This window comes from Stylophora pistillata, chromosome 1 (assembly GCF_964205215.1).
Source record: "Stylophora pistillata chromosome 1, jaStyPist1.2, whole genome shotgun sequence".
Classification (NCBI taxonomy): Eukaryota; Metazoa; Cnidaria; class Anthozoa; order Scleractinia; family Pocilloporidae; genus Stylophora; species Stylophora pistillata.
Genome location: NC_142519.1, coordinates 20,874,610 through 20,898,451, shown reverse-complemented (window position 1 = coordinate 20,898,451; position 23,842 = coordinate 20,874,610). Strand labels below are relative to the sequence as shown.

Here is a 23,842-nt window from a genome sequence, read left to right as displayed (position 1 = left end):
ATTGTGTTTCATCTGTAGCCGCATGCAATATCACACTGTCTTTCTTTTTAAAAGTGTCCTAGCGCGTTTTTTCTTACGGGCTCTCTAACTGACAAGAGTGAGATTGTGACAGATACTTGTTAAAACTGTTTCAAAAGTTGTTTGTTTGTTTCCAATTCCGATTGCATTTCTAGTGTTCTGATTGGCTCACTCAACACCAGTTATAGGCTCATATTCTGTTCCATGGACTTCATTTAACTGTTCAAAAGATAACTAAAAGGTTCAGGTCTTGTTAAAACAAAAACTAGATAGAAAGGGCGCGGAGGTAAATGCACATTTTAAAATTAAAACCTGACCTTGTCCTTCCAAAGTCTTGCCAACGATGTGTCGCTCTCAGATGTGGAGTGCGATATTTCGAGTGCACATGGTTAGTCGTCTTGAGGAAGTAAGGTAAACAGACCACAATTCTTTTGCATAGCATTGTGGATAGCTGTGATTGGATGGTTTTTAATAACTGTGATCGGTGCATCTCCATCGCAGCTAAATCGTTTCTTCGGTAATCACCGTCGTACGGCAACCCTTTTGTGTGTGCGAGTGTGTGTCTTTGTGTGTCTGTGTTTTCCTATCGTTCCTAGTGATGGCCTTTGAGACTAGTCGGAATGATTGCTTCAGTCTTTGAGACAGTATATCAGTGAGTGAAACTAACTGCAACTGATAACTCAAGAAGATGGATTGAAACAAATATTTAACAGATATCGCGTTCATTTTTCAGTTTAGGATTACCACTTAAAGTGTTAGAAAGTATTTTTTTCTTTCAGTTTACGAACAGGGTTTGAGCCGAGTAAACGTGATTATCATGCGGTAAGCCACCCAACTACAACTTGAAAACAATAAAAAGGGACACCATAATAAAAAAGATTCTTCCGACGATTTGTCGGATATAACTGGTAACCTCCGTGGAAGCGTGGTTAGGGCCACCTGTACATGTGTCACTTTGTGATTACTTTTCATGACTTTAAATACAGGAAAACCTGGCCTTTATCACGACATTCTAATGTGTAGAGGTGTACTTATAATCTATGTAAATGTAATCAGATATGTGCAGTAGTACTCACTTCAACCTCCTCTCAATGGAACAGACAGTTTACTGTCTCACATCATTTATTAGGGACTTTAAGAAACCACGACGGCGTCGCCAAGGAAGACTTGGATTAAAAAATGAATTTCTACTCTTAGTTAGAATTTAATTATTGGTTGCAGGAGCTTACTGTCTCATATAGCGCCACAGCTCAACTTCAGCATGACGTATGAAGTAGCAGTTGAGTTCCAAATGGAAATTAAAATAATTTGCCGTCGCGGTTTCGGCTCGCAGACGACGCAAATTTTGGCGATTTCACATTGCTGTTTTGCATAGGACGGCTATGAAATGTATAAAGTTTCAAAACGCACGTGCTGAGCTACTGTTCTGCCAATTAGATCTCTTGTTTTTCCACGTCTTCGTTGCCGTCGCCGTCGGGGTTTCTTAAGGTCCCTCTTAAATGAGAAACATTCCCTAAATGTAAAATGCACGTACATGTAACTTGGATAATGAACTCACACTTATGTAATTACTTGTTCATAGCTTCTTCCTACCTGATTGTATTCTATATCTGTGTAGATCACTAATTTTAAAGTACATGTAAATGTATTTTGGATAATGAACTCACACCCATGTACTTACTCGGTCAAAGCTTCTACCCAACTGATTGCGGTCTATATTTGTGGAGATAAGTGATTGCCTTTGATATCTTGAATTGCATCAATATTTGATAGAGAATAGAGAAAGTGTTATGTTACGATATTTTTGCAGATGAATATCTGAAAATAAAAGTTCGCTGTAGTAATACCAATATAAAGGAATTAAAAACAAAAGACGTAAGAGTTTTCATAACATAGTTTGCGAATGAGGAATTTGAGCTCTTTCTTAAAAGAGATCAATTGGCCTGGAGTAATGAACCGATTAAAATTATGAAAAGGAATTGTGCCTATGTGAAAATGCCTTGTGTACACAGTGCAGATACAAACCTTCAGGCGACACCTCCACGCGCTGTACCTCAACGCATACTTGCTGTTGAGGTACGCGCTGTACCTCAACTCACTTGATTACGTAGTTTTGCAAACGCAGTTTTAAAACAGTGAAGAGGGTAAACGGATTTGGGTTAATGGCATAAATCAGTCATCTGTAACACATCACTATAGTTGATTTAATACTTTATTTAGGTAATATAGGTTCCAAGCGAGTTCGAAGCTTGACTAGTGTTAAAACTCTTTGCGCGGTTCCCTTCAGATTGTGAACTTGAAAAAAGGATGTTAAAAGTCTGTTTGCTCTTCGTTACGAGTCGTTTTGTATACTGGAATCCAGGTACACGGAACTGAACCGTGACGGCGACCTGAATAAATCCACCGAGCAAGAACTCCTCCTCTCGTAACGTCTACCGACACGGAAATGCATTTAATAAATGTTTTTCCTACGCACCTGACAAACATTCTTCGCTTTATTTTTCCTTTAAAGGAATACCCTTACTCAAAGGTTAATTAAAAATCTTTGGAAAGAACTTCGTAAAAGTTTATGCTGGCCCACAGTGGACGTATGCTTATTCCTGGCCATCGCCGCCTCAAGACCAAGCACAGGGGCCCAGGGTGCGAAAGGCCCCACGTCGTAAACTGAAGAAATATAGCTAATGGTTAGGCATTCACTACTGTTAAGCAGACAAAGTGATCTTTATCATCGGGTTCCTCTCGTCACATTGAAAGGTTGAAACGTTACTTTGGATACATCATGTGATCATTTAAGTGTAAAATTAGCCAGGATTGATAACCAAAGATGACACTTATTTTACTGAAACGTAATTTTCTTTATTAGTATTTTATATTCTTAAAAACGGAAACACGCAAAATACACGCCATTCTTCATTGAGTTTAGTAAATGTTTCAGGCACCTTTTTATCAGGGTGACTGAAATCCCTTGTCATTCTATTTGTGTTTATTTTTTCGCGGCCATGTTGGCTAGTTTATAACGTTTAGGCGGATAAACAGTGTGAAGCGACGATCTACTCGTAGCCGTAAAATTGATTTCTTAATTTATCCAAACTGCACCCTTAAAATAACCATTTTTTCGACAGAGAGTCCAGTCCACATTGGGGAGAAAAATAGAGGATGGTGGATCTCATGTTATCACGTATAGTCGAGATCTGGAATTACGCCAGCTGCGGGTAGTTTGAGACTCCATTAACACACTTCTACATCATTTTAGTTGATTAGTGCATCTCGAGGAACGCGACGATGCAAACCTGGAGGTGAGTATGCAGCAATAACTACATCTACAACTCATATCATACAAATTATCATCCATCAAAAAGCCGTTATCGAGCTTTCTACCGGCTTAGTGAACGCGTAATGGCCCATGTTGTAACAGCGACCATGCGTCCTTTGCGTTAAGTCCACTGATTGAAGGATAGGGAGTAACCATGTACAAGAAGAGAGGTCTTCTTAAGAATGCTGGTGATAACGGCCCTTGAGATCGTTTGCAATGGCAACAGTGGCAACAGCATGGGCAACAGTGGCAGCAGTGGCAGCAGTGGCAGCAATGACAGCAAGGGCAGCAGTGGTGATGGTGATGATGAATATGATGACAACAATGGTGACAACTTGGAACAGGGCAACATGGGCAACAACAAGGAGAGCAGCATGGCTCCTCTGCGGGCTTCTTTTTAGGGGCTTCCTCGGCACCCGGAATAGGACACCAACAACCTAAAGGATGAATGGAGTATATACACAATAGATACGATATACACAATAAATTTTGAGCAAACAAGTGTTTGACTGACCCTTACATTAGCTACCAGCAAAATAGGACTGTCAAGACCTTTTTTTGTGTACGAAATGTTAAATGTTGAAAGGGCATCGTGATGCCGTCGGTAGCCTCACCACATCGTTGCATGGTGCTGCTGTGTGACTCTCCGTTTTTTATGCCGGAGTCGTGTTGCCTTTAGAAGTCCATGGGATGGTTGCATACCCCAAATATCGCATCATTCCTCAAATTGACTCGTTAATGTTGGAAATGTAGCATTAGGGGAGTATCTTTTTTTGTGGTTCGATCATCTGACTCAATGTATCTTGATCTTAGCTTATATTATAGAGTAAATGGTACCTTCTCTTTTACATATCAGGCAAACGTTTTGACCAGCAGCGAGCTATAAATTCAAAATGACGACTTTGTGATCGAGTGTACACAGTAAGAAACTAAGTTAAAATGGTGTACGTCACATCCTTCTACTGGGTGTAAAAATCATCGTTTGCTCTGTTACCAACTCAATTGCATTCAGTAAATGAAAAGCATCACAAATTTTGCATGAAGCAGTGCATTCCTGTTAACTGCTAGTCAGACTTGGTGTCTATGAATTCCTCTCTATAGTTTCCAAGAGTAGTGTCAAGTTCTTTGACATTGTTTCATTTTTCAAAGCTTATCAATTTCATGCCGCATGCATTCAGTTAACCCTTATTAACAGTTGCACTCAGTGGCCAATCGACAGTAAATTGTAACAATATTCGTCATGCGGATAGAAATTGACAAACCTTCATCGCATTCATGGCGACAACAGTCACAATCGCAATTTGGCATACAGCCGCCAACACAAGGCTGACAACCGTGGCAAATACAACATCCTGAAAAAAGAAATTTATCCTTAAACCAACAATTTTATTAGCAGGTGAGAAAGTATTGCAGTTCGACTATCCAGATCCTAAAGGTACCGCGAATGGTAGTTAAATTTACATAGAAGCAACCACAGTTGCATAGAATTTAATTTTCTTCCTCAAACGTAATAAAACTATGAGACTATTGCAGTGGACATTTTAAAATGAAAGTTCACTTAAATCTTACCACATCTTTTCCCTTTATTTTTTCCTACATCATTGCTTTGTGGTGCTTTAGGCAGGGACTCGGGTCTAGAAAAAGAATGAAAAATAGCCTTCAGAATGTTGTTAAAGATAAATCATAACTGAATGATATAAAATCTAATATCAAGAATACACGTACCTTGTTTCAGGGACGGAATAAAGGGGTCACAGCTTTGGGGGACACAAACATTCGTGTATCACTGAGCCAAAATTTGGTTTTAAATGATGAAAAGGTAATTTATTTGTGGGAATTAATGTTCAACGATGCCACAAACCCCTGTATTCAAGTAAAAAGTCACAAAAGGGATAGTAAATGATCTATATTATTTTTTAATTAAAATCCAACTTGAAATGTCTCTGTAGCAAAAATCCTAAAATATCTTTCTTCGTTATCGTCAACACGGTACACCATTGTATCCACATCAGGCAGAGACATATTAGCTTCTTTCAGATGACTAAGAGCATCGTAGCTCCATCAGGGACGGATGTTTGTCGATCTTGGGTAAACATACAGCTGACTTAATCAAGTCTCTGGCAGTTTACCATAACCCATTTACATTCTTGTAATGGGGATATTGTGAGTGAAGATTTTCTAAGTCAAGAGGCTTCACTTCTATCGATATCGGCCAGTTTTCTCAAGCTCGATCAACACATCATAGGACTACTGCCTTCTTGATTAGATTCCATTCGAGTATTTTTCCCCTTGGCTTAAACATTCTACTTATTGCACCACAATCTACCGATCACAGATAAAAAGATAGTTCTCCTTCTTTCTCATTTTGCGTCATTGATAACAAAGAAGAAAATATCTGACTTTTCGAAAGCCTAACAAGTTGCCTTGTGTCTTACAGGTCAGTGGTCTCAGTGTCTTCAGTCGTTTGATGTTAAATTTGTTTGATTTTCTTCATTGTTTAGATATAACATGATGTTTTGACTTCGCCTTCTTTAAATTTTGTTTTCAATTCAAAAGACATTTCGAGATTTGTTGTCACTCTTCTTCTGTCAATGTCATGTTACCTTTCTATTTAGTCTATAAAGATTTTAAACTCGTGAACCAATGACAATAAAATCACCCACCTTAACAAACTTCCTGCCACTGGTAGTTTCCTTGATGTCCTCTTTGAGGAAATCCTATGGCCAGTTTTTGGCTGACCATATTTCTTTCCAGTCGTTCCTGAGTAACTACTCGAGGTACCCTTATCACTCCCATTAAAAATTCTTCCGGAAATTACGGCGGTGTTGAATATGACAGCAGAAAGTAAAGAAGTCACTATAATATTCGGTTTCATTTCTTTTTAGATATGTCCCATGTTTTGGACAACCGGGGATCTATTCGAGAACATACATCTCGAAAATTTTGTTTTGCATTTGAATTTGTTGTGAGGATTCTTATCCTTTCGAGTAAATTATAAATCTTACATCACAGCATCATTCAACGCCAATCTCCTCCTTTATTTTTAAACGCTTCAAAAGACCATGTCATGGAAATCACAATATAGTGAACGCCATTGGGTTATTTTGAGATATTTGCCATATTCATTTCTGGTACCAGCGAACACAAGTTCGCTTGATGTTTTCTCCTCGTGAATAATAACAAGAGTTCTTTCTGTGATTCACTAAACCAAAACAAATCACATTAAGAATTTTTTAATTTTTTTTATTTCTAATTTTTTTACTGATCCCAGGACGATGATAGAAGTAGATTAGACGTTATTAATTAAGTGTTTAATTGAAGAGGTGACGTTTACAGATGGAAGGTGACAATATTACGCTGCCTCCCATTTTTTTTGGTATTTTATTGCTATTTAGGGTGAATCTTCTTCTTGTTCAACGCATATTAAAAAGTAATATTTCGTATTGTCCTCGTTGCCATGGGTAATAAAAAATAATTTCCCATCCATTTTGGGTAAAGGTTGGCCACCAACTAGAGCGTTTAAAGAAATTGTTTTTAGTGCAGCGTTTTAATGCCAAAAAAAGGAAGAAAGAATTAAGCGAAATAAGATATTTGAGGCCGAGAAAGAAATTTTTCATTGTTACCTCTGAAGTAACAAAATTTGAGTCCTCAATCAATGATTTAGCGCCGCAATTTGTTCCAATCCAAACCTAGCAGGTTATTTCCTAGTACTGGTGTGCGCACTAGTGCGTCTGGTAAAGATGTACAGTACGCATATTATCAGGAGGAAAATTATGTTTAATGTTATTTATTACAAAGAAATACGCGCCGCCATCAATAGTGGCGTCGTGACGTGATTATACAGCAAGAATTTAATTCATCATTTTATCTGAAAAACGTCTCTTTTGCCGGAGGACCATCCTTTGCTGCTCACCAGAACCATAAACGATACGGTATCAGTCGAGTGTTCAGGCGTGCCATCCGTCGGTACATTCGCTTAGAAAAGGGAACTTTGGTCCTGTTGGTTTAAAATAGACATATTATGGGGGAAATCCTTCACAGTCTCAGCTCAGATCAAAATCAAAATAGTTGTTTTTTGATACACAGTAAGATGAAAGTAATATTAAAAGGAACACCCTTCATTTGAAATCGTACTTGTTCCTAGGACTTAATGGCGCTGACAAAAACGGAGATTAGATCGGAGCAGACCTATCTAGACTAGAATAAACAGAACACATAAACTAGTGTTTACTATCCAGTTATGCAAACGTAGTTTTTCCAAAATTTGGTGAAAAAAAATCCCCTAACTTCGATGTGCATTGAGATAACTTTTTAATTATTTGAATTTCATTGCAGTTTTCACTTGCCCTGATGAATAAAACGCAGTTTTAAAGTGAATTGTGACTTTAAAGATACCTCTCGAAATTCTCGCTCTCTAGAGAGGTAATGTAGGAAATGAGAAAACTCTATATTTAAAAGAACCAGCAGAAAAATAATTGTTGTGCCCTGTATAGTTGCGTTACACTAATACAACCACACTAACAAGATAGTATGAATCAATTCATGCTTTCCAGTGTTAAACCCTACATTTATTTCATAGGGAATTTAACTGAAAATGGATTGACTAACCTTTTAAGGGAACTGAAGGATTCTACACGTCGAAAAGCCGGGAAAAGGTAGCCAGGTGGAAGAATAAGTTGACGCCGAGCTGCTTTCTCTTCCTCCTCCCCTTTTAGTTCTTTACTTCTTTCTAGAATGCAAAAAAAGGAGCATAAAGACTGAGAACAACAATGAATAGTTTACGCTAAATAATACTTGAATTACCTTCTTTATAAGGCAAAAGATGATTTTGATCTCCAGCATTTTCATTAGTGTACCCACAGCAGCCACAAGGTACGGCCTGGAATGGGCATCCAGGGCATCCACATCCTAATAACCCACAGTTACAGGGAGTTTGGAGGCCACAGAGACCAGCACACCCATGACAAGGAGGCCCCGGGATCCCACAACTGCACCCCTGACAACAGCAGCCGCAAGCTTGTGGGCAGTCGCAAGTTTGTAGGCAACCGCAAGTTTGTGGGCAGCCGCAAGCTTGTGAGTAGCCACATGTTTGTGGGCATCCGCAACAGCATGGCTGGGCGCAGGGGCAGTCATGAGTGATATGATGCACGTGATGCACGCAGCAATCGTGATGCACGCAACATTCGTGGTCATGTTCGTGGTGATGGCAAATGTCTTGATGACAACAAGTGCAGCAGCATGGCTGACAACAGCAACATGGCTGGCAGCAATAACAGGGAGGCTGGCAACAGCAGCAGCAACAGCAGTTTTTGTCCTTGTTGTTTGCAGTCTCTCCATTCTTATTATCATTATTTGCTCCACAACAACAGCCACACCCACACCCACACTTATTAGTGTTAACCGTCTCGTCTTTGTTCTCCACGGCTTTCTGTTTCTGCGGATCACCTGGTGGCGTCATCTTCTTTGGTGGCTGATCATCTTGCGTGAAACTCTGGAGTGGTTGATTTTTGCCCAAGGGCATGAATTTCGATGGAAATGAATATTGTTGTGTGGTTCTGTAATTTTGAGTTTGAACGATCTGTTTGGTTGGTGAAGACGACGCTGAGTTAACATTTTGATCCTGTGCGAACTTTGATAAGGGACGTCCAAGGCTTGATGCTCTTAAATCTCGATTTCCATTGGGAAGAGAACGGCGTTGTTGATTATTTCCATATATTGGATTTGGAGCAGCAAGAATGCCTATTATCACAACGTTACTCAGGACGGCCCAAATCCAAAAGGACAGAAACGCCATTAGGAACGTTTTCAAAGCAATTGTGTGAAAAAGGGGATGTGCCTGTCAATTAAAATCAAATAGAAGAGGCGGGAACTTTTGTATTACCTCATAGATAGAACAACCTGCAGAGTCAAAACTCTTGAGATACTGCCTCAGCTTGTTCGCATTTATTGTTAAACAATCGATCATAAGCTGTCAACTTCAAAAGCCTGAAACAATATGAGTGGTTTACAGGCAGCCATGCATATATTTTAAATTCTTTACTTGGTCCTTACCCTTCAGATAGCTAAACCGAAGGAAGTGAACAAAGACAGTAAAATTATAATCACTACGGTAAGGGAAAAACTGCTTACCAATAAGACTATTCAAACCGCTATTAGACTTAGAATGTATCATTTTAGTAGACGAAGCATTGTAGTTGTATCAATCCTATCATATACGAGCAGGTATTTCGTTCCGGTTAAATGAATTGTAATTTTTCTGAGTGTTCTCCCTTTCATTAAGCGTAACCTAAGCTATTAATCCATCCATATCACAGTAGTTGTATACAGTAAATAGACTCTTGTATGGTATACTAGATATTGCTATAATATATATACTGTGCTATGTAGTGTGATATGAGGGTTCGAGTCCTCCACCCTCTACTCGCTGGATTTGTTCTCAGTTGCCCCGAGTTCAACTCCTCGGCTGCACTCTGTAAATAGCCTACTGCATGGTCTGCCTCCTGCCGGTGGGGGTTTTGATGCATTTTATGTTTATATGAAATCTTTGTTTGATTTATTTGAGGGCCACAAGTTCAGCAGTTGAATTACTGTCATGTGTTACCCTCCTTAAATAAAGTTGTTGTTATTATTATTACTATTATTATCATTATTATTATTATTATTATTATTATTAGCTGACCCTTTTCGATTCCTTAATTTGAATTACTAAATTATGTTCCCACACGCAAGATTAACAGTGAGTCATCGGTCATTAAAGGATCATCGCTGTGCATTTGATAGTGCCAAATACTTTACAAAAATCATAATTTTATGGAGCTTAAATTTAAGATGCTTGTACTTTAAAGTGATATTTTTTTACAGTTTCTTTGCGATTTCCTCAGCATAAGCGGTCAACTAATTTGGAGCAAAAGTGACAAAATTTAAAGAAGCTTTCCTTATCCTTACTCACCCCATTTACGGGACACGATAGACACAGTGTTCCCAACTCTCCAGAGAAAGATAAAGCGTTCAAGTCTTGCCCTTATTATTGTGTTGTGTATTTGCCATGACAGTAGACAGATAAGGAATTAAAGTTAGATGCTTCTAGAAAAAGCTTTAAAGCACTCTCTCTGTTTCTATGACTTTTTTTTGACCGGTAATCAGGACCCCCATACATGCATATGTTGAGCCCGGAAACGTTTATTTTTCTGAGGACAAAAAATTAATTCCACCTAGGCTTTAATTCTTTGATCGATCCTTGGGGAATAACCCAGATAGATTATTCACTATAGACATAGTTCAGGCTACCTAGCAGCTATATTTGCCAAAACCGTGTTAGCAACCAGGTGGGACTGACACATAGTTTTCCATTTCAGTTTAGGGCTATCCTTAGATTTTTGGTGGACAGATGTACTCTTAATAACCCCCGACTTATTCACCAAGGAAAACTGACCCACGGAAAGACAAACTGGAAAACTCCCTGCACCCGTTTAGTAGGCGGAGCCTTTCCGACGTATTTAAATGGCGTAAAATTATGATATTTCAAGTTGTAAGATGGAAAAGAACTGCGTCTTGATGTTAATTTTAGAGAAAAATTCGGAAAAGCTCTTTCGGATGATGTCTTTCCTCACACCTTGGAAGGTACTCTGTAATTCTCAAATGGCATTACCGGTCGGATCCACGAATGTCTTATTTTCATTTGAACAATTCTTACCTTACACGTTGTGTCAGCTCACTAATCAAATATTAACAAAATAAATCGCAAGAATACGAGTTACAAGTCAACTATTTGCCTCGTAGAGAGAAAACTTGCTCCAAAGTTTGTGATGTTGCCTTTACACCGTGGAACTCGAATTAGTTTCTACCTTTTCCTACTAACAATACATGCAGATTTCGCACATAAACTCAGCGCATTGTTAGAGGGACATGACATCACTGACAAAGAGAACAAAACTAAGACTGAACACCTTTCAAACCATGGCCTTAAATACCAACGTATTCCTCACGGTTTCTCGTCTTTCTCAGATTGCCTTTCTAAACAGGGAATGGTATTTCTCGGAGGACCCTGTGGTGTCATGCCGGCAACATCTTGCGGGGGTTTTAATTGTGCCTCTGGGATTGGATTTCCTATTTCCACAGTTTGCTGTAAGTAACTAGCTATTGTCGTTATCTCATAAAAACTGACATTGCCTACGTGCATCTAAAAAACAAGGGTTCACCAAATTGCCTTTCCTTGCGAATAGTGTGAGGAAATTGGAATACTATGGTCTAATCTCCTATTCTTTGTAAGTCCGAATTTCTCGAAGACAAAAAAACGCCTACAATCATAATTTTTCTCCCCCCTATATTAAAATGTGGTTGGTACTACTTTCCATGACCAAAAAATAAAATGTTTCCACATCTTGAACAGGTTCCTTGGTAGACTGCAGGAAAACGAATCAACCTAGCCGAGAAATCGATACTATTAAGCGGTTTGACATCACAAGCCTACCAGCACATCCATTTGCACTTTCTTCGAAAACGCCCGTAAAGCCCTTCAAAGGTAAACGAATGCGTAAACACAAACACCCCAAACCGAAGAAATACGATCACCAGTCTACCGAGGAAGGCCCAAACATAGACGTTAAATTGAAGCTGAACGATGAACCAAAATCGAAAGCACAAGACGAAGCACCAGCTTTTCACCCTCAAGTTGTGCTTGGTCAGCCATTACATCTTAGACCTTGGTTTCCTTACCTACACAGGCCAATTTACCCGTTTGACATGCAGTATCATTCTCACTTCTCTCCACATTCTCTGCATCATCCTATGAGGTTTCAGCATCCATCTTATTGGACATTCCAAGGATATTTCCCTCATTTTATGGGAATGAGATCTCCTTGGGCAATGAATCCATCAGATATGTCAAATGTCCATCATTATCCCGAGTATCAGTATAGCGATATGCATTTTGTCCAGTCCAATCATCCTTCCAGGTATAGTCGACCACCGTTTAGAGATTTCAACGATTTCAGCTCTGACCTAAAACTTCTGGAGAAACCAGAGAGACTTCACGATCTCTGGACGCACAGCAAAAACAAAATAAAGAGTCCTAACGAGTATGATGGAGTGCATGAAGAGGATCGGAAGATGGTCAATAACTCAGAAGACCTCAGGGAAACTGTCAAATGGGGCAACTATCAGCAATGGGGAACTGAACACGAAATAGAACCTAGTTCTATTGTAACAGAAGACCAAGGTATGTTGCATTTCGATCCGTCGGAAAAGGAAGATGTTGATACCAATTATCCTGAGTACAAAAGCGAATTCAACACAGAGCGCTTCTCGCGGCCTTCCGTCGAGAGTAGGCGAGGGAAACTTAACCGCCATTTAAAATTCCACAAATCATTGAAAAAAGGAAATGGCTCATTGAGGGGATTCAACTCAGCTAACCAAGGATTTCATTTGGATGTAATATCTACTTTCCAGATGAAAGGAAAGCAGAAAAGAAAGGAAAGACAGAAGGCTGACCTACTCAGTCCCAAAGAAAGTTCTGTAGTAGGTGCTATAGGACTGAAATTGGATCCTGTAATTATCGCTAATGCGATACATGCCAATGCTTGAACTTCACAGAAGTAAAAAAGAAAAGGAATCACATGCCACAAAGTTAAAAAAGAAATCGGGTTAGATAACAGAGGGCAAATATCGGCCTACATATCTAATCTAAGAGAATTGAAATAAACACGAGAGGATGTCTAAGAATTCAATGAAGCTGAAGGCGATGTTTGTAAAGTTCCAAATAAGGGATTAGCATCGATCCAATTCTATGGAAGCGACTTGACTTAAACAGAACATGGTGGGTTTGACGTTCTAACATCATTTTGAATAAGTACATACATGGCTAGAAGCATACGTTTTTAACTCTTTTTAAAGACCCAATAATACAGCAAATTAATCAAGGCTAAATGAGGGATGTTCCTCGAGTGCAGGTTTACTTTGGAAAGTTAACAAAGTTTCTATTTGCCTTGCTTAGGCTTTACTACTTATCTAACAGTTAAATTAATACATAACATTATTCCATTTAAGGTGAATTACACTTTGATTCCTATTTTGGTCAGTACTACTTTGATCCTTGGGAAGAATGATTTTGGGCTATCATAAGCACTGAAGTCTACTGTGCGTACACTCAGTCTCAGAGGTTCTCCACGATAACTTTCAAAGAGCGTCCAGGAAAATTTTTTCTCAGCACATGCTGTTTCATAAGCCTCGCTCTGTCTTTAAGAGACTTCAAACGGCTTCTTAGCACCGAGGCGGTTGGTGAATGCAGTCTGAGGTTTCTTGAGGAGTCACGGGCTGTACTACCAGTTGATAGGGTCCCCAAGGTACCTTGCGTGCCAGTGGTAGGTTGGCTACTCGTAGGGCTTGCGGAGCCAGAACTGCCTCCGCTAGGGCTGGTTGGGTGTGTCTTAGCCTGTTTTGTTTCCTTTGTAGGCTGATTCCCGCCGGTGGGTGGTTCGGTCGGCTTACCTTCTTCTTTGCCACTTTCTTCCGTTGCTAGTGAAAAATAAAAATTCGTCAACTCTACTTCTACTTCTACTGCAAGGATCGTGCATCATACGTATCTATAACCGCAGTTCAAAATATATGAACTTCATATATTCATCGTATCTGATTTATCATCACGGGTTTATTACGAATCAACTTAACGGACTGCTCCCAGTTGGCTTGTTAGCTCAATTGGTAGAGCGCTGCACTAGTATCGCAGAGGTCAGTGGTTCAAATCCCGTACAGGCCTGATTTTTTTCAGGTCTGATTTTCGCTATTGCATAAATAGCGCTCTCTACTTCTACATGCCAGTCAATAGCCTGCGGAGAACACTAGCCTTACGTTCTAAGGTTTGTGTTTTGTAATGCCTTATCAGTGAAAAGATGTGAAATAGCCAAATAGGTGCAGGAACGTTAACTCCTTTTCAAGCTTTGCAAAATAAAATATAGCAGCTGTATTTCGTTGACTGCTCAATATATTGTTTCATAAGTCAATTAAATTGATTTCACATCCCAAATTATCTATCAAATATAATCCTTTAAGTTCAGCATGAATGTCTTGTTAAGTACACGAATAATACGTACGACAGCAACAACCACATCCAGGAGGGAACCATGGATACGGTTGACTCCACGGTCCACCTCCTGGCAGGGGATAGCCACATCCGTCCATCCAGCCGTATTCTGGCCACCACGGATCAGGAACCGTAGGCCAACTCATGCCTCCACATGGGTAGGATACCGCGGGTGGAGAAAAACCGTATGGGTTGACATCAAAGCAACGCTTTGATATATGACGAGATCGTCGAGCTTTGAGCTTTTGAGGAGAGAAAAAACATGAGACTCTTCTTTTCCCTCCCTTTACCATTCTTGGGTTATCGAGGTTCAGATTATGGTTTCTTATTCTGCCTCTCAGAGCGGTTATTTCATTATGAGCGTCTTCCTTCTTTCTCTCGCGGTGGACGCCTTCGCAAGTCTCCGTTTTAAAGAGTATTAAGAGGAGAGAAACAATGAGAAAAATCTTAGTAAAAATCATCTTCTCTTCTTCCCTTTAGACATCCCTGATATCACAAAGAAATTATGACCTAATGTTATGATACACCTTGAAGACTTGATACATGACATCATTTATGTATTTTGTAAAATAAACAACTTATCAGCCTTATGCCCTCTAAACCCCATGGGGTAGTTTAAGGTAGTCCGAATCGGTGCTTCTGATAGATGAAAAAAAAAAATCGCAAGCAGCAGTTATCACTAATGATGTTCTCTTTTGCATCGGAGTGAAGTGTTAAGATGAAGTTTTTTGGAGTGAGTGCTGATATGTTTGCTTCTTTTTTAATGGTGCACATGACAGGAACGCCCACTTTTTTTTTTACAAATCAACTTAGGAACAAAGACGACATGCTTGTGTCCTTGACAACATTTACACGCTTCATTAGATAGGGATGTAGCCATTAGCGTTAGGGGATGTTTATACACTTAAAAGCCTTTTATAAACTATTATCCTTGATACTCGTGGACTGACGTTTCCTAAATCTAATTGTCGCATTTCTTATTACTACACGGCTTTGGCCTCTTTATTCTAAATAGTGAGTTGAACTTGAACAGAGTTGTATGATATGACAAGCTTATATGGCAAATACAAACATTTAAGCACTCTTCAAGAGCTCAGAACTGATGATTTAAGTGCAAGGATAAAGCATATCAATTTATATCTCAAAAAGCTCTCTTAAATTTGCTTTAGCTTTTTCAAAGAACTTCTTCACAAGAGCACAAGTTGAAAAAGACAACTTAGAGCAGTGTTTTTCTTTAATTGAGTGTAAGTAATAATCCTGGATTGCTTTGCTTTACTTCGCTACATGATTGGTCCAAAAAAACTTGCGCCACTCTCTCAACCAATCAGATGCAAAACTAAAACCAATCGCGACTTGGTCGCTCGCATTTTCCTGCGCTCTAGGCAGTTTGGTCGGTTTTACTTTGAGCTCTAATAGACTATTGATGGCAATTCCCGTCTTCTGATTGGCCGTTGTGATTACTTTGAGCTCTAATAGGCTATTAATGGTATTTTCCCTTCTTGTTTGACCTTTGGGACTGCTTTGGTTTTGGTTTTATCACACTCGATCGAAAAGCGCTCTATATGAAAATCTATGGAGGACATCACACAGGGGTGCGTGGACGCGAATTTTATCGAGAACGCGAGAAAATTAACTCATGCCCAACAACGAACGTGTGAACATCTGTTATTATACAGATTTATATGAAATATTTGAGGTGAAGAAATTTATGCAATGAATTTCAAAAGCGCAGAATGTGGAGTTCACCCACTTGAAATCTCAGCTCTTGTTCTCTAAAAAAAAAAACACAACAACAAAGTTAGCCTCCTCATCGCGGAGGCAACGCCTTGCATGAAATGCCCTAGCACAAAAATGTACCTTGCTACCAGGACGAGATTAACCTCCACATGTGAAGGATATAAAAAGTATTCCTCAGCGTATGATGAAGACATCAAGTGTCTAAAACAGAAGAAACACCGGTATTGCCTTATTTTCCATTTGATAACGAGGGATCTATTCATTCTAATTTCTCCTCTTAGTCTGCATTTTGTAGTTGCTTTCGTTTGTTCAAGTTCGTCATATAAGTGAGTGCGTTACCTGGGAATGTATCGTGAAGTTTGACCAAAAAAAGCATCGTAATAATTTCTTTTTTCGGATGCCTTAACCACGATAATCCTCATAATTGCGTTTTAACCCTGTGTACCGCATAACTGATAGGTAAAAGGATTGTATACCAAAGCTTTGGTAAACTTCCCTTAGAAGCCTCTGCTGGTAATGTAACACTGCATGCAGGAGTGAGATTTTGAAAATGTACAGTATCTGGTACTGCTTGACCCAATAACGATGGGAAACGGAGTTTTCGAGTTAGCAAGAAATAACTCTGCGGTTATGGTCCCTGGAACTTAGCATAGGATCCTAGTGGCCGATTTTTGGCTGAAGAAACACTTCCAACATAAATTGCGTGAAAATAAGCAAATTTTATTGAGGACGTACAGTTTACACGAAGTTGACGCTCTTATGAAGCTTATTTTGTAAAACTGTTACTCTCTTTAACACTTTTAACATAACTGTGGATATTCTATCATATTTGTAAAATATTGTTAACTGAATCAGTTGGAATGTGCAGTTTGCAGGTTACTCATTACTTTACCATAAAATGCTCTGATGCCTTTTCTTTCCGAGGAATGCACTAGGTCTCAACTGGAATTTGTGCTTTCAGTCAAAATAGAAAGAACAGTTCGTAACCGTGTCTGGAATCTATTTCATGTACCTGAAGGAAAACTTCACCTTGTCTTCTTAAGCTAAGAATTTAAATATCATGGTATTATCTTTTATGGACTTGTGTCCTTGTTGGGGCCTTTCCACGTAGTTAAACCTGCAGTTATGGATTTTATTTCCCTCTCGTAGCTGGTTTCCCTATATTGGCTGGTTTAGCTGGTCCCTTAGGTCTCCATAGGAATAAACTACCAACAACCTTGTCTAACGGGCAGTCTGGGCACGTTTGCTGAGTTTGCTGAGTTTGCTGAGGAACTTGCCAGTTACCATAGGTTCCCTGGTAAGGATCTTGATATACTGATGGCTGCCCCCATCCATACTCATTTCCCCATCCATATCCATTCCCCCATCCATATCCGTAATTAGGGGTAGCACCGTAAGTGATCTCCTGCCTTCGATATCCTCGTTGAACGTTTTTGCCCTGTGTCACTTTAAATGGACCCTTAAAATGTACTTTTTTTCCAAAGAAAGGATGAAAAAGTGTCAGAGCCCCCCCTTGTCGAGGTTTCTCGTTGGATGAAACATCGTCGTTAAATTTCGGACAATCATTGGCACCGCCTTCACCACCACCTTGACCACAACCTAAACAGTAGTCAGTCAGCGAGATGAATATGTTTCAAACTTAATAAATATGTTCAACGAAGTTACACTGATGGCCGGTCAGCGATCGTGTTGCTTTCCAAACGTACAGGCTTAATGGAAAGCTTGCATTTTTATACGTCATACGTTACTCCATTTAAGAAAAAACAACATGGAAATATATAATTAGAGTAAAAACAGGCTTTGAATTGACTTACAAATCCAGCCGTGGTTATTACAGCCACACGAGCAACCAGGAACTCTCCAGGGACCTCCACAACCGCAGTTATTACATCCAAATGGACCACCGTGTCCAGCCCAGCCGCGATGAAAATGCGGTCCATACTCCGGGTACAGAGGACCCGGACCCCAACCCCATGGACGAGAGCAGTCTAATAGTGTGTCTTCGAGGCCACCAGGACAATCATAGGGACAGCCTAGAAAGCACCTTTTCTTATTACGGACTTTCTTGGGATTTTTGAAGCGTCGATTACTGTGGTCATCTAGTTTTGGTCGGTTCTCTGAGTCCGAGGTTTGAGACGATTTACTTGATCCTAATACTTGGTCGTCGTCAATTGACTCTCTGTGTGTTCTCATGAAAAATGCGTGAGAGTCATCGAGAGCCATTGTAAAACCAAGTAGGCAAAGAAAAATGTTTAGATGAGCAATTCCAAATCCCGACATATTGGCGATTGATTAGATTGCAATCGAAGTCTTGGATTTCTGGTAGCTGAGAGTCTTACCTACAATGGTATCTTTGAGGTCAGACTTTCAAAATTAAAACCATGAAAGGAATTTTTTACTATCAGCCATCCACTCATTAACAATGCAAATCGTGAATAAGTTTAATTAAAAATATAGTTGAAACACCTCAGATCTATCAAGATTTGGCTCATCTTTAAAAATAAATTTTCGCAGATTCAATTTGTGCAGCCTCGGAGGTAAACTTTTTTATAATTTTTAGGTTTACAACGAATGAAGAACGTTTGGTAGCGACAGTTTATGAACCAAAGTAGAACAATAAGTTGCTTGTGGTCCTACTATGACCATCTTTCCGGGAAAAGCCTTTACACGCTCATAATTACATGTGTTAATTATTCAATTTCACCTGACATAACAAAACATATCATCAAGTGAAGACGAGAACGCGGTGGAGATTTCTCCGATCGAATCGTTTAGTTTAAATATTATTTCTGTAGTAAATTTCACCCAGAGGCAAATATGATCAGTAAAAAGAAAAGCACAGCAACTGTGTCTACAACAACACAGAATTTTTGCGTTCTATTTTCATGCGACATTTCCATCGACGCTTGGTGAACTTAAACAAATATACAACACAGCAATTATACAATTTCCCCAGCATTTTTATCTCTGGAAAAATTTACGAGAATGTGGTCATGTTGTTTAAGTTGTGTAGGACGTTTACTCCATTTAAGCACTGTCGTTTTATCGATCTTTTTCTCGTCCCCCCGATCTAATAACGTTTTTCCTGATCAGGCAATATTTATTATTATGCGATCAGTGTCTTTCTCCTCCTGTTGCGTAGGCGTCTTGTCAGGTTTCACAGCATCAGATTCCTTGTTGGTTGGTTCGTCTCCGCAACCTATAAAACAAGCAATTACCCTCACATAATGTCAATAACTTCATTGTTCTTATGTTTGTGCCTCTTCGAGAGGCTCAATCAGGTCCCGAGTATTCCAATAAGTTTTTGAAAAAATAGACTTGCAGTTATAGCTCTTCAAAGAAGCTTGTGTGAAATTGATTCTTCGTGAAAAAGCGTGCATTTTTCAAAAATATATTTCTATTGAATGGCAGTGGCTATTACGTAATTTGCGCAGAAAAAAAAAGACACTATGGTCTATTTAACTCCGATAATTTTCTGACTGAGATGATAATGTAAATTTGCTATCGTGAAGAGTTTCTAAAGCTGGCTTTTCAGTAGAAGGTTAACCCTTCGTCTGTACTCGAAAAATTTCGAGTGATGGCACTAATCTTACAAACGAAACAATTCTCCTACACTTTATCCGTTAATAAGAAAACCATGATAAAAAGCAGGTCAACCCAGGCCGTTAAGAGAACTCTAATTTCTACTCACAACACCATCCTTGTTGCATACACGGACTTGCATCATGCTGAGGTCCCGCCTGGACATTGTCATTTAACCTCTCTTTCCAATTCCAGCCGTAAACATCTTGCTGTAGTTCGCCATCATAAGAATCTTGGAGCCAAGCCTGTTCATCTCCAATGCCAAAAGGTGGACCCACTGTCGGCAGATTAGGAGGCATAAGTGGACCGGTTAGAGGCGCGTCGTTCCAATGAACCTGCGTCGCAAGGAATCCGTCTGGGCAACTATAGCTTCGTGGAATCCCACAGAAACAATGTCTACGCTCTTTTGGACTGGCTGCACTTTCTTCGTATTTACTCTTCTTGCTAAAATGTTGGTGAATGTAGCCAGGTTCAATTGGTCTCACTTCCCGCCCCTTAGAATCAATGTAGTTCCCGATATCCACTTTTTCAGCTTCCATTTTTCTTTTGACTTCTTTGTCACTTTGTTTCAAACGGTGAATTGTCTTCCCCGAAGATGAAAGAAACGATGCAAAAAGAAGTAACAAATGTGTGAACCTTTCCATAATTTACTCTATGCTTTGCGGTCGGGGTTTATTTTCTGATGTTGAAGCGTGAAATGAAGTAGGAGATGCCAAGAACCATAGTATGAGCAGATGCGAGTTTTTAGTCAGGTCCGAATTCTCTCCATTTCACAAGCTTATCACGTTAATGAAACCAAAGCATTGTTTAGCTCCGAAATAACCCAGGTATGGCATATTAGGCCGCGATGTCGTAGGAGAGATTGACCGTAACTCGCTGGTATTTTTGGTGGCTTTTGACGTTTCTCCGCCCTTTTTTCCTTCTCCGCCCATTAAATAAGTTTTGATGAAGTTAAAGGGGGTAAACTAGCAAGTTTCAGAGTTTTTCAAACACATGTATGTAACTCGTTGCAAATTTTCTGTTTTCTCTCAAGCAAACATTTTCTAGTGTCTGTTGAATTACCTGTACACAATACCAAACTAACGGTAACAGTTATGAGGTTTATTATTTTAAAGCCTCTTACTTAATGACTGATTTATTATCTTTGGTCGTCATCATAAGGTTTAAATTTTACGAAAAATTCATTTAAAAAAAGTTATATAGAAGAGCAAGGATTAAAGGCAAATTTTAAATTTTCATTTTATTTTTGATCTTGATGAAAACAACAAAAAAGTTAAGTTGCTAACACTCAAATAAAGGATACTGAGATATTAGTAGTGTATGGTTTTTATTCAATTCTTCATTTACGTACTTTTTTAATTTACATCTCTTGGAGACAGGATTTGTGATTTCAAATTCTTAATTCTCGTTAAAGAAATACATAACTTAGTGGTAAAAGTTTCGCGGGACCAGCAACGGAGAAGGAATAAATCTTCTTGTTCGGCCATCTCCTGTGAGAACAATTAATTATAAGGTGACATAATTTACCTGGGAAACTTGGATTGTTAAGCATTGTAAAGGATAATTAAGTAACACTAATACTTAAAGCTAAGTTTTACTATTAATTCATTTTTCCCTGTTGAGAGGCATTCATGTTCAGGTTCACTAGAATGAATTCAATGAAAGGAGCCTTAAAGTAGTAAAATCTGAAACAGGGAATTTTTAGCCTTAATGCCAGGGTATGATGGACTTAATATAATCACAAATAGTTATTTTATTACACCATCAGTTATCACTGTAAACACTTCATTTTACACTTACAAGGACATCGTTCTGGTAACTAAGGTGAATGAAAAAACATTTGAAACATTCACGGTTTATTTCACTTACTCAACCAAACGTGCTGAATACGCCCGTCGCTAAACAGCCGCGGGAAACGACGACCACCCGGACGAAATATTCCACCATAGAATTTACCGTATTCGCATCCATCGTAACCGCCGCAACATCCACCACATCCGACACACTCACCATAGCCACACCCAGAGTCAAATCCATCCCCACCAAAGCCTCCATCACACATGCCACAATTTGAGCCGTATACTCCGTGTGAACCAGCGTAATCCCACGGTGAGATCCATCCAGGTGGGCAGACGTTAGGATGAGAACGTTTCTGAGGACTTTTTTCTTGCCTTCGTCCCTTTTCGGTTGCTCTTTCGTCGTCATCGTTTAATCTTTCTGCCTTTCTTCTTCCAATCTTTTGTTGCAAACCCTCGACGCCCGAGTCAGGACCCAGCATCTTCTCTACATATTCTCTCTTTTCGATATAACTGCTTTGTTCTGTGGATTCCATTCTTTCTTCGTAGTGAGGAAGGTTTGTGCCTTCCCCTCCACCGTGGGAAAACGTCACTTTGACAACTAGCAAAACTAGTAACAACCCGAAAACAGTGAAAGCTTTCATGACGAGAAGACAAGAGCTCTTCACCCCTCTTATGAAGTAAATGAATTGAAATCACGGAATCTCAAGATTAAGGAGCAGGTGCCGCTTTCAAGTCGTCCATAAATTCCCATTGTCGAGGAGACAGATGGTAGCGATTTCATTCAGGCATGAAAAGTGATGTATCTTGCAAATTAGTTTCCAGACGGAAAGAATTGTCAGTTCAACACAGAAGTGGAATTGTTGTCTTTTCAAATAAAATAAGAAAAAGAGTCGTCAGGGTATTTCCGTTCTTTTTTCTTTTCAGAGAATGGGTGTGGAGCTGTTTTCTGGTACCATGATTGTAAAGGAATAACAATGTTATTCCTTGTATATCCTGATACCCGACAACTGACCTTATCACTTAGACGTGCGAGAGGGCTAAAGTGGATTTCAAAGCCTAATTATGAGCTAAATTTTAGAAGTTCTATATGTGACAAATGAGGCTTAGTTATACAGTGTAGAAAAAAAAATTTTTTATACTTTGATTAAAAGGTTTTGACCGAAATAGTTATTTTAAAGTACATCCTCAGAGTTAAGGAGCCAATTTCTAGAGTATAAACATTCAATATGCTTTGCTTGCTTCGAAAAAGAAAGCGTTTCACGAGAAAGGTTACGTTACTTACATCATAAAAAATTTAGTCAATTTTTCTCATTTTCGCCTTCCTTAACAATCCTTGTCCCTTTTTGAGTTTGCTTTTGCTCGTGGGTGTTTTTTTTTTATCATCGACCGTTGTCATTTTACAGTTTCTTTCATCCAACGTCAAAAGCATTGCTGCTCCTCATCAAAAACGCTTCGGTTGAGGTGAATGCTTGAGCACTGTAAACAATTTATTTATCTACATCCTGCCATTGTTTTGTGTGTAAGTCATATTCCATTGCACAATTAACAACTAGCAAATATAAGCAAATGACTTTAGCAATTCAGGGGGTTCTAATTGGCATAGCCATTATGGTGCATCAGCCATTTCATACTTACGCTAAACCGGAAGTCGCCTTTTGATCATGTTTCTATCTACTTGTTGTTGTTATTTATTTATTTTTTTTTTTAAATAGTAAATTTGACGACAGCCATCATCATTTTCTGTTGATTTTAGCACAACACTTCTTTGGAACGCACTGGCTGAATAGGAGGTGATTATCTATTGTGACCTTTCCAGTTCGCACTAGTGCTTGTAATAATATTTTTTAACAATTCCGTTTTGTCGTGACAAGAATACAGAAATAGATTGATTGAACGTCCTCTAAGTCCTTAAGAAGAGATCGTAATCAATCTAAATAACGAAACCTTTTAACTACCGTTTGTAAAAAAATTTAATCGGCGTAGTTCCTACAAATGGTAAAGTGCAAGAACGCAAGACATCAAGACAAGACGCTTAACGGCAGAGATTTGTGCCAAGTAAGTCGAATACTTATAAAGAAAAGAAACTATAACTGAACAACCGTCAGAATTTAACTTCATCAGGTTTGATAACATTATCGATCAGACTGCACTCTTGAGAGCTCTTTACTTCCGTGTCATGCAAGAAGCTATGGTGTCAGTTTACCATCAGGAGTGGTAACAACTTGTCTTTCGTCGCATTCGGGGACCGTGAAGAGCGCATAGATCCAGTCCTGTCATGGTCGTATTAAAGAACACTGTTCCTGATTAGTTGGAGAA

General features: G+C 39.2%; 7 protein-coding genes across 8 annotated transcripts; 1 reads left to right on the top strand and 6 right to left on the bottom strand.

Moving 5' to 3' along the window:
• Positions 1 to 2,849: 2,849 nt before the first annotated feature.
• Positions 2,850 to 6,363, bottom strand: LOC111329181 (uncharacterized). 2 transcript variants are annotated; one of them, XM_022933791.2, is made up of 4 exons: positions 5,995 to 6,363; positions 4,901 to 4,965; positions 4,594 to 4,683; positions 2,850 to 3,768 (listed from the first exon to the last, which is right to left on the bottom strand). In XM_022933791.2, the coding sequence occupies exons 1-4, from the start codon at positions 6,204 to 6,206 to the stop codon at positions 3,401 to 3,403; spliced, it is 735 nt and encodes a 244-aa protein (XP_022789526.1). In that variant the 5' UTR covers positions 6,207 to 6,363; the 3' UTR covers positions 2,850 to 3,400. The 2 variants fall into 2 exon arrangements, with proteins under 2 accessions (XP_022789526.1, XP_022789527.1); XM_022933792.2 differs by lacking the exon at positions 4,594 to 4,683 and having other exon boundaries at positions 5,995 to 6,354.
• Positions 6,364 to 7,087: 724 nt separating this feature from the next.
• On the bottom strand, positions 7,088 to 9,428 carry LOC111329134 (uncharacterized). The gene is made up of 3 exons (XM_022933743.2): positions 8,135 to 9,428; positions 7,940 to 8,060; positions 7,088 to 7,328 (listed from the first exon to the last, which is right to left on the bottom strand). Exons 1-3 carry the CDS (start codon positions 9,123 to 9,125, stop codon positions 7,241 to 7,243), a joined length of 1,200 nt encoding a protein of 399 aa, XP_022789478.2. The 5' UTR covers positions 9,126 to 9,428; the 3' UTR covers positions 7,088 to 7,240.
• A 1,637-nt stretch (positions 9,429 to 11,065) lies between these two features.
• On the top strand, positions 11,066 to 13,397 carry LOC111329132 (uncharacterized). The gene is made up of 2 exons (XM_022933741.2): positions 11,066 to 11,455; positions 11,721 to 13,397. Exons 1-2 carry the CDS (start codon positions 11,137 to 11,139, stop codon positions 12,911 to 12,913), a joined length of 1,512 nt encoding a protein of 503 aa, XP_022789476.2. The 5' UTR covers positions 11,066 to 11,136; the 3' UTR covers positions 12,914 to 13,397.
• On the bottom strand, positions 13,192 to 15,073 carry LOC111329133 (uncharacterized). The gene is made up of 2 exons (XM_022933742.2): positions 14,419 to 15,073; positions 13,192 to 13,843 (listed from the first exon to the last, which is right to left on the bottom strand). Exons 1-2 carry the CDS (start codon positions 14,867 to 14,869, stop codon positions 13,482 to 13,484), a joined length of 813 nt encoding a protein of 270 aa, XP_022789477.1. The 5' UTR covers positions 14,870 to 15,073; the 3' UTR covers positions 13,192 to 13,481.
• Positions 15,074 to 16,844: 1,771 nt separating this feature from the next.
• Positions 16,845 to 18,443, bottom strand: LOC111329161 (uncharacterized). Its single transcript, XM_022933770.2, has 2 exons — positions 17,960 to 18,443; positions 16,845 to 17,744 (listed from the first exon to the last, which is right to left on the bottom strand). Exons 1-2 carry the CDS (start codon positions 18,423 to 18,425, stop codon positions 17,278 to 17,280), a joined length of 933 nt encoding a protein of 310 aa, XP_022789505.2. The 5' UTR covers positions 18,426 to 18,443; the 3' UTR covers positions 16,845 to 17,277.
• Positions 18,444 to 18,522: 79 nt separating this feature from the next.
• On the bottom strand, positions 18,523 to 20,590 carry LOC111329160 (uncharacterized). The gene is made up of 2 exons (XM_022933769.2): positions 19,837 to 20,590; positions 18,523 to 19,344 (listed from the first exon to the last, which is right to left on the bottom strand). Exons 1-2 carry the CDS (start codon positions 20,369 to 20,371, stop codon positions 19,235 to 19,237), a joined length of 645 nt encoding a protein of 214 aa, XP_022789504.2. The 5' UTR covers positions 20,372 to 20,590; the 3' UTR covers positions 18,523 to 19,234.
• A 445-nt stretch (positions 20,591 to 21,035) lies between these two features.
• Positions 21,036 to 22,495, bottom strand: LOC111329168 (uncharacterized). The gene is made up of 2 exons (XM_022933777.2): positions 21,597 to 22,495; positions 21,036 to 21,217 (listed from the first exon to the last, which is right to left on the bottom strand). Exons 1-2 carry the CDS (start codon positions 22,165 to 22,167, stop codon positions 21,153 to 21,155), a joined length of 636 nt encoding a protein of 211 aa, XP_022789512.2. The 5' UTR covers positions 22,168 to 22,495; the 3' UTR covers positions 21,036 to 21,152.
• Between the last annotated feature and the right edge of the window lie 1,347 nt (positions 22,496 to 23,842).

Excerpts from the sequence above, each read along its gene's own strand:
- LOC111329160 (XM_022933769.2), bottom strand. The coding sequence starts at position 20,371 with ATGGAAAGGTTCACACATTTGTTACTTCTTTTTGCATCGTTTCTTTCA. Across the intron at positions 19,345-19,836 it reads TATGCAACAAGGATGGTGTT|GTTGCGGAGACGAACCAACC; the intron begins GTGAGTAGAAAT and ends CTTGTTTTATAG.
- LOC111329132 (XM_022933741.2), top strand. The coding sequence starts at position 11,137 with ATGTTGCCTTTACACCGTGGAACTCGAATTAGTTTCTACCTTTTCCTA. Across the intron at positions 11,456-11,720 it reads TCCTATTTCCACAGTTTGCT|GTTCCTTGGTAGACTGCAGG; the intron begins GTAAGTAACTAG and ends CATCTTGAACAG.
- LOC111329133 (XM_022933742.2), bottom strand. The coding sequence starts at position 14,869 with ATGATTTTTACTAAGATTTTTCTCATTGTTTCTCTCCTCTTAATACTC. Across the intron at positions 13,844-14,418 it reads TGGATGTGGTTGTTGCTGTC|CAACGGAAGAAAGTGGCAAA; the intron begins GTACGTATTATT and ends ATTTTTCACTAG.
- LOC111329161 (XM_022933770.2), bottom strand. The coding sequence starts at position 18,425 with ATGTCGGGATTTGGAATTGCTCATCTAAACATTTTTCTTTGCCTACTT. Across the intron at positions 17,745-17,959 it reads TAATAACCACGGCTGGATTT|GTTGTGGTCAAGGTGGTGGT; the intron begins GTAAGTCAATTC and ends ACTACTGTTTAG.
- LOC111329134 (XM_022933743.2), bottom strand. The coding sequence starts at position 9,125 with ATGGCGTTTCTGTCCTTTTGGATTTGGGCCGTCCTGAGTAACGTTGTG. Across the intron at positions 8,061-8,134 it reads TCTTTTGCCTTATAAAGAAG|AAAGAAGTAAAGAACTAAAA; the intron begins GTAATTCAAGTA and ends TTTGCATTCTAG. Across the intron at positions 7,329-7,939 it reads TCCTTCAGTTCCCTTAAAAG|GACCAAAGTTCCCTTTTCTA; the intron begins GTTAGTCAATCC and ends TTAAACCAACAG.
- LOC111329181 (XM_022933791.2), bottom strand. The coding sequence starts at position 6,206 with ATGAAACCGAATATTATAGTGACTTCTTTACTTTCTGCTGTCATATTC. Across the intron at positions 4,966-5,994 it reads GTGGCAGGAAGTTTGTTAAG|ACCCGAGTCCCTGCCTAAAG; the intron begins GTGGGTGATTTT and ends TTCTTTTTCTAG. Across the intron at positions 4,684-4,900 it reads AAATAAAGGGAAAAGATGTG|GATGTTGTATTTGCCACGGT; the intron begins GTAAGATTTAAG and ends TTCTTTTTTCAG.
- LOC111329168 (XM_022933777.2), bottom strand. The coding sequence starts at position 22,167 with ATGAAAGCTTTCACTGTTTTCGGGTTGTTACTAGTTTTGCTAGTTGTC. Across the intron at positions 21,218-21,596 it reads TATTCAGCACGTTTGGTTGA|GAGATGGCCGAACAAGAAGA; the intron begins GTAAGTGAAATA and ends TTGTTCTCACAG.